The sequence below is a fragment of the Pieris brassicae genome, chromosome 9 (genome assembly GCF_905147105.1).
Source record: "Pieris brassicae chromosome 9, ilPieBrab1.1, whole genome shotgun sequence".
Classification (NCBI taxonomy): Eukaryota; Metazoa; Arthropoda; class Insecta; order Lepidoptera; family Pieridae; genus Pieris; species Pieris brassicae.
In genome coordinates this window covers 4,962,765-4,977,209 of record NC_059673.1, presented here as the reverse complement: position 1 = coordinate 4,977,209, position 14,445 = coordinate 4,962,765, and the positions used below count along the sequence as shown (strand labels likewise).

At 33.0% G+C, this 14,445-nt stretch overlaps 1 protein-coding gene across 1 annotated transcript in view; it reads right to left on the bottom strand.

Annotated features, from left to right (window-relative positions):
- Positions 1-14,445, bottom strand: part of LOC123714297 (atrial natriuretic peptide-converting enzyme-like) — an 82,661-nt gene that overhangs the window by 3,114 nt on the left and 65,102 nt on the right. Inside the window, exons 13-15 of the mRNA XM_045668513.1 lie at positions 6,919-7,099; positions 5,074-5,227; positions 4,196-4,319 (exon numbers count right to left, since the gene is read on the bottom strand). Coding sequence (XP_045524469.1) covers positions 4,196-4,319; positions 5,074-5,227; positions 6,919-7,099 — 459 coding nt within the window. The remainder of the gene's footprint in view (positions 1-4,195; positions 4,320-5,073; positions 5,228-6,918; positions 7,100-14,445) is intronic.

The following is a 14,445-nucleotide window of genomic DNA, read 5'->3' as shown; positions in this document are numbered from 1 at the left end:
AAATACTCAAGAATATGAAGTCTCGAATCACTTGTTATTAAAATAGTGTAGCGGTCTCTACAGTAACGACTGTAACTGTCAATATAAAACCCAGGTATATAATGTAGGTAAGTTATATATATTTGTATAATATTATTACAATACAATGTGTATTACTTAATTTAATTTTAGATATAATATAAATGTTTTATATAACTAAGATGATTTTGAATGATACCGTTGCACAGACACTCACACTGCCAGAAGGCTAGCAAGTGACACGCTAGCCTTTTAAAAATTGGCACGCTCTTGAACGTCCCTAATTAGCTCGGAAATACTTCAGTGGGCAGCCAGTTCTACAGTAGTGGTGTGCGGCAAAAAATACATTTAAAAACACTCGATCGTTGGAACGACGGACCTCGAGGTGATAATGATGTTTCAAAAAAAATTGTTGTTGTTGGCTGGAATGTTGATGATAGGCACTCTACTACTAGGCTACAAATAGTCAGTCAGACCGTTGCTTAATGTAGAATATTATAATATATATTTAAGAAATAGTGAAAACGTAACAGAAATAATGTCTTTTGAATCGAGGTTTTGTTTTGAACGTATTATCTCTGCTAGGTAATAAATATATTATGTCTGAGTTTTTGCATTTATCTATAGCAGAGATAATCTTAGATGGTAAAATTCTAGTCAGATTTTAACGGGAATGTATGAATGACTCATGACTTCTGTGTGTCAAAACTCAACTCCATGATAATCATATTCAATTGCACATCCAGTTTCTATCTTATGTTTAAAAAGGAGGGTTGTTGTTGCGAAATGCCACATTGTGGAAACGTTAATAGAATCGCATTCATAGAGTATGAAAAATATAATATTACTTTTCCTTGATCTGTTTTATGCTCAACGGCTCCAAACGAATATAATTAAGTAATGATCGAATGTAAATGAACGAATATAATTAAAAACTCGCTATACTCTGCGGTTTCAAGCACATTAATTGAGTCGTACCACGATATTCTATTAAGCATAAAGCCTAAAGCTTTTCTCGTTTAATAGATTTTTAAACGCAAAAAGAATATTTTTAAATAGCTATATTTTTATAAACGCGGAATTATTTGTAGATATTGATTTCTTCTATAAAACTGTAGTACATCACTTACTCCTATATTGTCATTATTTTCCGCACCGTACGTGATTAAGAACGCTTGTATCCTAATTTCATACAGAATCCAAACTTTTTCGATTATATTCTATAGCCTATCCTGCCAAAAAAACGCAGGGATCTAATGCTTATATAATTTACAATTCAGTCATGTAGCTTTGGAGCCTATTCAAGCGAAATGAAATGAAACAATGAATTCATTTCTCTTTAAAATATTACTGGATATCACAAGACATATGTAAAACGATAAATGTTTGCAAAATTCACGGGCCATGTCATTAACGCACGAGTAAAATAAGTTATAAACGAAAATTGCATATTAATAAAAGAATCTTGAAAATCTTCACCGAGACAGTTTAATGTGCAATAAAATGCTAACTTTTCAACTCGTTACTGCTGGCCTCAGTCAGCCGACTAACTGCAGCACAAATGACCCGTAAACACATTACTGAGACTTAAATGTATCGCTGCCAACTTCTCAAATATTTCTACGGAAAATAATTATTTAATAGATTGATAAAAATGACCTGTCCCGACTTCGTATTCAACTCAAGGATAAGAATTCTATTGGTTTAGTCCGGTAGAGATTGTGTTTATTTGTTGCAAACGTATAAAAGTCGATTGAAAATACAAGTATTATGTTTTTAATATATCGAGTAATTCACTATAGGATATACAATAAAGTGGCCTATGTATATATAGAGATACTACTAAAAGTGGTATCTTAATTGTAAAGAGCTAATTGATTGTGTGTGTGTATAAGAAACATATTAGAGAACTGAAGAGACATATTTATTTTGTTTTAATTTAAATTAATTTTACATTGTTGAATAAAAATCAGGGGTTTTCAATAGTAGTAGTTAACAATAGTAGTATACAAATTTTATGCCAGTTTCAAGTAAAAAATAGGAAAATTACATGCGGGGAAATATAAACGTAGACATCAATAGGAAACAAAGGTATAAGCTAGTTAAAAACAAAATATTTACATAAACATATTAAATCTGATATTATTATTGATTATGAAAGAAGATAATACATTATAATACAGAAAAGGATAAAGGAAAAGGCAGGAGATTTTAGTCGGAAACGGAACATGTTGTGGGTTTTCCGTTTATACATAAACGCTAATCAACATACGGAGTTATCGGCTAACGGGAAACCTAGCTTGGAGCTACATTTAGGCTTGGTTTCAAACAAATATATTTACTAATTGTATAGTGAAATATACTAACTATATTATCAAGTCTTAGCCTTTAACTATTGAACAGTCAAAATGGAAAATAAGGTTATTTGTGAAGGAGTAGCTGTAAATGACAACTTTTTTCAGTACCGCTCTACGATGTTCAGGAAAAACGTTGGCATCCCTAATTGATTTACGATTTTAAGCCTTTTATATAAGAAATATTTTTGAAATATTAGGTCCTTACATATGAAATTGGGGTTTTGTATGGGAGGAACAAAAAGTCGAATATTTTTAAATATAATATATTTAATTAATCAAAGTATGAACCATTGTTTTCTATGCACTTTTGCCATCTCATAGGTAGTTCATTCATCCCTTTACTAAAAAAAACAGTAGGACGGATATCAATAAAATCTGTGAAGGCGATTTGGACTGCCCCATCAGAGTTAAATTTTTTCCCTTGAAAGAAGTTATGCAAATTTCGAAAAAAATGGTAATCTGTTGGAGCAAGGTCCGCGGAGTACGGAGGATGTCTTAGACATTCCAATTGAAGCTCTTCTAATTTGGTAGCCGTCTGTTGTGCAGTGTGTGGTCTAGCGTTGTCGTGAAGTAGCAGTGGCGTGGAGCAATTGACCAGCCTAGGTTGTTTAGCCGCCAGCTTTTCCATCATGGTTTGCAATTGCTGACAATAGACATCAGCCGTTATAGTCTGGCCAGATTTGAGAAAACTGCAATGAACAATACCGGCACTAATCCACCAAACGCTTACAAGTAACTTTTTTGAGGTTAATTTTCGCTTGGGGCAGGATTTGGCTGGCTGGCCAGGATCCAATTATTGCGCTGAGCGCTTCCGATTATCGTAAAGAATCCATTTTTCATCACAGGTAATGATTCGGTTTAAAATACCTTCATTATTGTGCCGGTTCAGTAATGTAACGCAGCAGTCGACGCGCGTTTACCGGTTTGCTTCAGTCAATTCATGAGGTACCCACCTTTCAAGCTTTTGAATCTTCCCAATTTGCTTCAATTGAATCAAAACAGTTTTATCACTAACACCCCAGCCTGCAGCTAACTCGGACGTGGTTTGTGATTGATCCGCTTCCACAATAGCCTTCAATACTTCATTATCAACTTGGGTCTCAGGCCGTCCACGGGGCTTGTTCTGCAGGTCGAAATTTCCAGAACGAAAACGTTGGAACCAAAAACGAACTGTGTTTTCATTTGCAACATGACCGCCATACACATCATTCACCCTTCGAGTCGTTTTCGCAGCACTAGTACCACGGCGGAACTCGTACTCGTAAATAATGCGATACTTTAAGTTTTCCATTTTGTAAAATGAGTGACGCAAACAGAAAAAAACAGAAGAAAAAAACAAATGAATGACGGTCATCGAAGCACAAATACATGAGTAAATAGCTGTACAAATTTGAATTTGGAATTCCTTACCAAAGAGGAGAACATCGTGATTAAAGTGGCCAGTACGAAATACGCCAATTTCATATGTAAGGACCTAATAGTCATGTCTTTTGCAAGCATTAACGATCAATGGTCTTACGAAATCTAAAATATATATTGTTATAATTGAAATTATTTGCTGAGTATTAATTTATATTGTAACTGGTTTGTTTGCTTATTATACAATATCTATTTGCTTTAATCTGTTTTATGCTAGATTTTTAAGTTATTAGATTGTACGCTTTTTTCTTAAAGTCGTATTGGTTAATTCGTGGTGTAACTGTTAGTATGTTTTTCAACTAATGAATAAAATATGCTATTATCTCATTGCGGTAATATGGTATGGTATGGTGTGGTTACAATTCTCTTCGGTGATTGCATTATACCGATGGTATACTTACTGTCTTTGTCAGTACGCTTTCCCCAACCGATGACTGTACAGAGTGTTCCAGGTAAAAGGGCTCGGCGTGCAGGTGGTAAACATACCGGGGATAAGTGTTCATGGTATCGAACTCGAACCGCCAACTGAGTTCAAAAATTAAAACATGTATATATATATATATATAGGTTGGTCAAAAAGTCGTGGATCAAACGCAACTAGGTGTAAGATGGGGTCATCAGTTGCAAATTGTTCTACAATACGTCCTTAAACTCAACTGCAGAGTTATAATTTATTTTGCGTTGTTATAAGAAAATTGCCTTTTTTTACTAATTCTTATTAAGTTTGGAAAAATCTTCCCTGTATCTTATTTATACAATTCACTAGATTGATACTGATGAAACCTTGCGTTCGACATACTATTTATGCTTATTTATTGGGTGTATTCAAGTTAATATTAAGTTTTACGAAATTAAAATTTCTCAAATAATAACTTCTTGTGTACTTCGGACCACACTGTTAAAAAAAATAGATTTTGCCCATTGGAAGATTTACCCTTATTATATGCGCGATTACATCAGCGATAAATTTAAAGTACCGCATCGAATCGTTTAAATAGAAAGAAACTTTGAAACTCCAATAGCGATCACCGACCGACGTTCCTTAGTTAAATTTCAATGTTTTTCACTCAATATCTGTAGCGCTGCGTAACGTTGGAATTGCGAAAAAACTTAGTATTAAAGTCGCCATTGAAAGTTGGTTGGAAGTGTTGATTGATTTACTTTATTTAACAACAAAGATAAATATGTTAGAAACTCCCTTATATTCGTTGCTATATTTTTTTATGTGCACAGCCTGGCTAAGCATCTTAAAAAAACTAGTTAGTAGTAATAAAAATACCTGAAACAAGGCGATGTCATTATCATGCGCCACACCAACGTTATATAGTGGGTGTGGGACCACTCTTCGTACTTTCACTTTCTGTCCGTAATATGCATGACTTCGTCTACGCGTAATACCCAGTTGTATAGTCCACCCGTCGACGTCTGAATGGCTAAAACAAATTTTAACACCTTGTTAAAAACCAGTGGCACTACAACCTACAATCTGGGCCTCAGAATTCTGTATCTGTTTGTGATACCCTTTTCCTAATAGCTAAGTAGTTAATCAGCCTGCTTACATGTCTTCGACTTTTGGGTCTAAGGCATGCCGGTTTCCTTATGCTGTTTTCCTTCACTGTACTAGGGATTTAACATTAATTATACACATAAAAATACATTGGTGTATAACCGGGATTCGTCGGTTTAACAATGAGACTCGCACACTTAAACCCAGTACTTTTTTTGGAACTAGACTAAATTCTACATTTGTTATTGTTATATTTACATCCGTGATTCAAATTGTTAATCACGCAGAGCTTATTATATCTCCAATTTGAAATATTAAGTTTAATCATAGAAAATAAAAGCGGAAATTTATATCAACTTTCTATTAATTAAATGAATTGCAATGTTTTTAATGATACATTTTAAGCATCAGGTAAGTAATAATCAACAAGTGTTCATAACAATTCACACGGCAAACTGAGACAATGAAAGTATTTATTTAGAAATGTAACAAGACATTGTAACTCTTAATAAAACAACATTGTTTTCAACAACTCTTAAGAAAACTTAATTGGCTACCCATTCGATTGCGGCGTAAGATGCACATTTTACAACTTCTCTATAATGTTTTTTTAATCCTAAAACTCCTATTTAATTAAAGCAAAATTTTATGTTCCTCTCTGGCGGAAGTTTTGACTTTTATTTCTTAGACAATCCTATTCTTGAAACTCCTACTCATAAAACTGATTTCTTTCACTCCTCCTTTACTGTACAAAGTATTCTACCATGGAATTCCCTACCAATTGATATCAGACGAGCTCAATATTTAAATTTATCATTTTTCTTCTGCCTCGTAATTACCTACTACTTATATATACTAGTTAATTGTTACTCAATTAACCTTTGTGTTCAGACTTAACGCCTGCGCAAATATTACGCCGAAACACCATCGCGGGAACATTGCCGTCACCTGCATCAGGCGGTTGAAGATTCTTCAAACAAATTTGTCTACTCATGTCACTTGACCTACGATCATTGTACAATTCACATCCTTCTTTGAATTATATTATTTTATTAAGTATCTGGGCATTTAATTTACACCATCTTTCCGCTAATGATAGAATACTTTGGATTAACTTTAGATTTTTGTTTATACATATTATTATTTATATTTTTTCTTTAGATTTAACTTTATTTAATTTTAGTTATAGTTACATGTTATTTTCAGCTTTTTTGTTAATTAATTATGCACTTGTTTTAATTTACCCTCTATAGGTGTTTCTTTTCTTTATCGTACCATATTAGAATTGCCTGGAAGAAATCGCTTGTTAGCGATAAGGCCGCGACGATATAATTTCGTATATTATAGTGACGAAGTGTAAATTAAAAAAAAGTTGTTGGCTTAAGAAAACGTTTTTATTTTACACAGTAAAATGGCCGATTAAAGGATTAAGTAAATTTTGGAATTCCATAGAAGACTGAGCACTGGAATATTTATTAAGTTTCTTTTGTAAATTTAATTTACAATACTTTACAATTAAATTTCTACAGTACATAAAGAGACTCTTACCAATTTAAATTAGATCAGAAGTGAAGAGATGTACAAAGTAAATATAGTTAAAAAATTCATTTAACTTACTTTCCAACACAATGTGAAGCTGTCAGGACCCACTGGTCAGCGACGAGTACTCCAGCACAGTAAAACACTTCTTCTGGTCCACCAAGAATAGCTGCAAGGAAGGGCCAGTCCCCTGGTGACGCTTCTACCCCTCCTACGATACGTTTTGTTGCTGGAGCTAGAGTACGACGTTTGCCGCATTCTAAAAGGGATTATTATCTGAATTATTGTATTGATTATGTAAAGTATCCAATGTACAGTATTGGAATCATCAAATATAAAATATAAATCAACAATTGGTCACTTATTTGATTTTGTCTACTAATTACAATAGATTATATGTAGTAAAGTAGAATGAATTAGTAATGTCACATTTCAGTTTTATAGGTGTTTAGCCGGATAACGAAAGTCTAGCCTAATAAATTGGTGTTCATATCCATTAAAAAAGTTAAGTTGTCTAAGTCAAAGAAAACGCTTATTTGTAAACTTAAAACTAAATTTCATATTATATTTCCAAAATAAAAAAATATTTTTCTATCTTAGCCTTTTGCGATCTTGTCTTTTGTGATCAACCCTAGGTTTATAAATAACAAACTGATTAACTTCCTACCTTAAAAACATAGATTAATTTTATCTAAAGTCTTAGAATAAGGCTTTATAACCTTAATTTACGGAGGCGTAATTCATTTGTTTTGTATAACGTAATGAAATTTGAATTTGTATATTGAATGATGATGTTATTGATTATATACCAATGCAATATATTTAATCCTATATATGTAAATGCATTGACGGCAAAAGGATAGAACTGAAGAAAACGCCGTAAACCTACTCGACACAATAGATTTTCAGATCAGTCCACGATTTGAAAATCTACACTTCAAGCTATTATTATAAAGCTGTTTTTTGTTTTATGAGGTCATATCAGGAACTAGTTGGTGCGAATTAAATGAATTGTGTTTGAAATAAAATACAATAAATCACTGGCGCCACAAAATTTGTCATGTCTGCTCCTATAGAGGTATATTTCCGTATATGTTTCATGATAATTTATCAATCTGGTAGGCAAGTAGGTAATCAGCCTTCTGGGTCTAAGGCAAGCCGGTTTCCTCACGATGTTTTCCTTCACGAACGGTGAATGTTATATGCGCACAAAGAAAAAAAGTCCATTGGTGCATAGCCGGGGATCGAACTTACAACCTCAGGGATGAGAGTCAAACGCTGAAGCTACTAAGCCAACACTGCTCGGTATTTAAATAAACATATATATACCGTGGGGTATGGCTTGTAAATTAAATGTTAACTCAGAAAATAATATTAAACATCCATTACGATTACATAAACCCTAGAAACTCAAAAGGGACAAAAATTATAATGATTTTCGTAATAGAGGTCGTTGTTTGTCCCACCTTGAAGTCCAGCGGTTTCTAAATTGAAATTTAAGCAAAACTCCTTTCTGGGTGAGGTAAATAATGTGTCTGCGTTTCTAAGTATAAACTTAGAGCGATTTAAGATTATTTGACCGGCTACAGTTAATATATTTTTCCCTTGAAGGATTCTCAACCTGTCTAACCACTGACTGGCCGGCTCGATGGCTATAGACGAGACGAGTTGTACGAGATATACCCTTTGTGGTCGGAATAACCTCCTTAGCACGTTTAAGGGATGATGTCATTGCAAATGTCGCCGTAGACTATAGGTGTCGCTACAAAACTAAATTCAAAATCATAGTATCTACGTATGACCTTTTGCGTTTTCATTAAAGAATGCATACGAGCTTGTGGCGTTATTTCAACTACGTATTTGCGTGTTGTTCCCACGAGAATGTAAGCACCATGCCTCCTGCTGATGGGGGAGGATCGGATCTTTGACAATCTGAGACAATCTTTGTTTTTAAATTATTTTATTATTATTTATTACTTAAGAGGAACAAAGTGGAGGTTCCTTACAAAATTTGTGTAACACAAAAAAATGGCGATTAAAAAGAGTGGCGGAGAGTTTATATCCAGTTCTTCTCGTCCGTTCTACGGCCTTGATTCGAGAACTAAAATGCAGTAAATGTAAAATTAGAAGCATTTAATGATTATTTTTGACGTTCATAAGTGTACATTGTGTTACCTATATGAATAAATGATTTTTGACTTTAACTATTTTCTATTTTCTTAAAACTTGAAGTTCGATTCAAATTTACGTTGACACTAGAAACTTTAATTTTCTTAAAAATAATTAAATTAATTTTATTTAAAATTAAATTAACCTTTAGAAACCTTTAATTGGATGGTATATGTCAAGAAAACTATTTAGTACTATAGCGCAGCGACCCAAAGTAAGTATTGGCCTCCGAAACAAGGATTTTCTGGTCTTGTCATTTCTAACTCTGTTATTATATATGTCGAGAAAAATATAAGGAAGTACTACTCAAAATGAATCCAATATGATTCTGAAAATTGAACATTTTGAGAAATTTCTTTTAAATAATTTATGAATAATTGTATTAGACTTTAAGGCACATATCAGACACCATTTATTTATTAGTTAAAATACACATTTAAAAATATTTTAGATAATCGCCACTCTCTTTCATCCCACGCCAAGCTTCATCTGACGCACAGAAATTACAGATAATTAAAGTTTTTTGCAACCCTCAGCAGGATAACAATTAAGAAAAACAGCACGAGCCGTTTGTCTTAACTCCATTGTACAGCACAATTAAATAAGATTATTATCTGTCGTAGATACTGTTCTGTTGTATAAAGAAAATTAAGAATCGTATAATTACTAGTTTACATTTCGTGTTAAAGAAATCTGAAATCTACCTAGATCATATAAAAACATGTAGAATAAGAAAATTGTAACTACTCTTTATTACAAAAAATGTGTGCGTGTACTAGTGTAGACACGTAAAAAGTTAAACTTCTTAATGATCTTATTTTTCGAAAAATGATCTACTATAGGCAACTTTACAGAATTTGGTTAAATAACGTTAAATAAGATAAAATTTAACAAAATTCTTTTATTATCATAGACAATACAAATAATACAATTATTTTATTTTACCTTATTACTACTAAGATTATTACAGAATGTAATTAATTGTAATAGAATTATTACTATCATTGTTATCGTTATTATATATTTTTGTCATTATTGGCTTCGAATCTAACAAGAAAAATATGTCGCGTAACGGAAAAAATTGACGCGTAACCGAAAATTGTGTCGGTATTTTTTTTTTCCAACGCTGATAAAGAAGTTTCACTTCAAAAGTTGTTTATTTGATTAAAGTAACATTTACAAAAAGATACAACAACCTGTCTTTTGAAGATAAGACTACAGTTATTGATAACATGAAAAATCTAAGCGCAAATCTAAAATCTTGCCTCGTATCATAATCTTTCACACGAATATTTTTAGTAGGAATGTATCAATTCTGTACAGAGTAGACTTTAGATATATATAAACTAAATATCTCTGGTAAACAAAAAATGTAGTCTGTTTTATTAATACCTTTTACACTCTTATAAACTTAACTTCTAAGAGACAGCATTTTCTACGAGAAATTTAAAAAGTTTCATATGTGCTGAAGAAAGGAGAGCATGATGAAAAGCTGCTATAAGTATACGATAACAAAGCGTTGAAACTCTTCAGGTGGACAAAGAAAGATTACTTGTACACAATACTGACGTAATATATTTTCTAAACCATGTGAGTCTGCCATTTACTTGATACGATACGATAGAAATACAATCATTTTGTGAATATATGTTTACCAACTGTATACCGCATATAAGTAGCCATTGCCTCCATTGCCAAAATAGTACAGGTCGTCTTAACGTCACTCCGCGCTCAACACGATCACACGTCACTCTCTTACCTACAATATTCCACCCATTTTAAGGCCAACAAGAATCGTTAGTATATGACCGATTGCATTTATTTGATCTCTTGAGGATGATATAAGCTTTGAAATGGGATGCATGTGTGGATACTTTAGCCCCGTCTCACCTTCCTCAAACAAGTACGGAATCTGGCGCTGCCGCAAAATAGGCGTTGTTAACAAACGGCAAAAAACAACATTCTTTTTCTCAAGTATTTATGTTGCCTAGTACTATATGGATTATAATATAATGTAATTTACGATTTTATATTTCACCTTATACCACGTAGTTGTAACAAATCAAAAAAGCTGACTGCTATTGCTGGATAGCTCTAGAAACGTTGAGATATGTAAAAAGAAATAGTTGTTTAACAATTTTTAAACAAATAAAAGTAATTAGAAAAAGCAAAGAAAATTAATTAATAAGATATAAATTGCAATATTACAAGGAACGGAAAATCAGCATTATATTTGAAAAAGAAGGTATACGGTTCTCGCTAACTAATCTCTTTTTCTAAGTAAGCAATTAAAATAAGCTTTACAAGTATCCATGTTATTTTTCAAATATCATCCACATGTTTTGCATAATTCATTTTTATTTTTGTAGATAATGAAAAAACCTTTTATATTACTATAAACTAGAAAACAATGTTTGTTTTCAACAAAAGCCTAGAGCAATTGCTCAAGACAGTGGAATAATATTTACAATTAGTATAATGAATATTATAATTAGATAGTCAGTTAACTACATACATTTAGTATATAATTGTCCATACTATTCTCCCAGATATTTTCTATGGTCACCGCCAGTTGCCCTCCTTTTGATTTTATTATGTTCAATTTTTTTAAATATTGTAATGTAACGAAGTGTTAATAAATAAATAAATAGATAATGGACATGTTATTATTAATGGTATTATTCCAATAAAGATTATTCTATACTACATATCAGATTGCTCGCTCCATCAAACCCTTACGTTATCAGGCTATCGTTAAGAATAAAGGGCCGTACAATATTTGGAGTGGGGTAATTTATTCGAGCTGTCAGAACGGCTTTCGCGGGAATTTAATAAAAATCGGCATTAATCCACGTTTTCATCGCTCGACTCAATATTAGTTTGAAATTTAAAACTTCGGCCAAAGTTACCTTCGCTAGACGGTAATAACATTCTTTTTGATATCAAATAGTCAACGAATTTTATCATCTATATATTTTGCGAGAATTATACATGTAGAGTTATTTCAGTTCAATAAGTTTTAGAATAATTAAAACACCAGTTCACAGTAACCAATCAGTTTTTAAATAACTGATGTTTTTTACTCTCCTATACACGACGGACGGTTAAAAAGTAAAGTGTTCTGAGACCCGTGCTTTAATATAATAATTTTATAAAATAAAATTGATTTTTATTTTATTTTGCAAGAAAAGGCCGACACTGCAACCATGCCGAACGTGGCTGTCCAAGGGCTGTGGCAGCTGCCTTTTATAGTTTTTGCCCTCTACGATAGAAAATATCTGGGAGAATGGTATGGACAATTATATACTAAATGTATGTAGCTAACATATTAGCTAGCTAGATTAAATGAACTTGAACTGAGATAGATATAGAGACTTTCTTCATATTTTTTAATCATAAAAATCTTATATCATTTTTATATCCAGTACTTTATTTTACCTCGTATCTGTTCAATCCCATAAAAGCGACACTTTCTTGGTCTGGCGAATATAAATCACAATCGATTTGCACTCATTTCTTAAAATACAATCTCTAACATTTTTGTGACATTTTTATTTGCGGTCGTAAATGCGACATGACCGATGCGACAAGTAAATCGTACTCTGTAATGGGTCTAACAGGTAAGGGAATATAGAGCTTATTAAAAGAGCAATAGAGCTCTATTTGTTCTGCATATTGACTATATTTATGGACCCTAAAAAGCCTGTAGATTATGTAAAGCTTAATTAGGCTTTTTAATTATAATATGAAATATTTTTCAACTACATAAATAAATGAATTTGTATTCTTTAATGAATTCGTTAATATATAACTATATAAATTAGTATATATAAACTACGTGTAGGTAAGATAAAGTTACATCAAAAGTGCAAAATTCAATACTTTTTAATTATCATATCATATCTGTCACGTCAATAAAAGGAAAAAGTTTCCATTTGTTGAGAGGGACAGTTGTTACCGACGTCTAACAAAATTGACTTGGTGACAATATTTCCTAAATCTGCTTTCGTTTAGGTTTTCTTTGATATCGTTGGGTTTTGGCATAATCTTTTAATTTACGAAAGTTTTAAAAGATTTAAAAGCTAGCACCGCTACTTAGAGACATTCATTAAATGTGTACTGGTGAGTAAAGGAATTATAGTATAATAAACGAGGCAACAGTTTCGAGATTTTGTACCGAATTAGTTAACTAGGTACTTTATGAAAGATTAGGCAATGGAAGACCTCTTTTAGCTGAAGCTTGTTAATATTACTAGGATTTATTTATTGGTTAGGTAACCTATAGTTTTAATGAAAAGTTTATGTCTGTTTTACTGAATGTATTGTTATTGTGCTATACAATTATAAATGTGGCAACATTTGAGTTGTGTGTGGAGAAAGAAGTGTCTGTTGCGTGTTTCGTTATTTCAGGAATATTTGATAGAAATAAAATAGTCAAAGAATGCTCAGATTATTAGGAAATGTTCTGATCGAGTCAATTAACCGTTGATTTCTATTGTTGCTTTGGTTAATAACTGAGATTCCATCTATTTCTTTTCATAATTAAATTTGATTCGACTTGTTTGGTTATTGAGAAAAACACCTTTTGAACGGATTAAAGCTTTGTATTATTATTAAAAACTTATAATTATTTACATAATTCTAAATTTTAAATTTACCAGCCAAAATTGCCAGCGTGCGTGGTCACGGTTACAATACTATGTGCACAGTGCAACAGTACGGACTGGAAAATGCAAACAAAATTAGACGACTTGTTTTGTTATTATTTAATTGTTTCATAATTTAGAATCATTACTTAACTAATAAAAGTACGAATATTGTTACGACCAATCAGAGCCGAGCAAATGCCTCGAGTGGGGTCGAGGTCGCCATTTCGACTTTGGACAGTGCGTTCAGGGAACGCAGGGTAGTTCTGATTGAATATTCAGTTGAACATTGTGGTGATGAGATGTTGGAACGAGTTGGGTGTATGTGATTTGTGGATGAGAAGATTATGGTTTTGGCGTCGGGACGTGACGATCCCATCGCCCACTGGTGAAATAACCTGTGACAGAGGTTATTTCACCAGCGCAATCAGTCGATCCCTTCCTAGTGGGAGTGCCATGCTGTTGCCTCCTGGCTTCAGCCGAACGGGCAGGCACGACCGGGGCAGTACCACTGTCTTTCAGAAAACCGGCGTAAAGTGATACAAAAGGTTCGCCTTCTTGTACTCGCGTTTCGTGCGGTGAGAAAGATTCCCGGAGCCCATCCCCCCCATCTACAAGAAATATGAAGGTGCAGAAGAATCAGAATCTACCCCACTGGAGCACATCAAATGGCTACTTGGCGATTTTAACGCCCACCATGCCGATTGGCTCGGCTCTGAAACCACCGATCACGCGGGAAGATCCTTTCACGACTTTGCTTTAGCCTACGACTTGACACAAATGGTCTCTG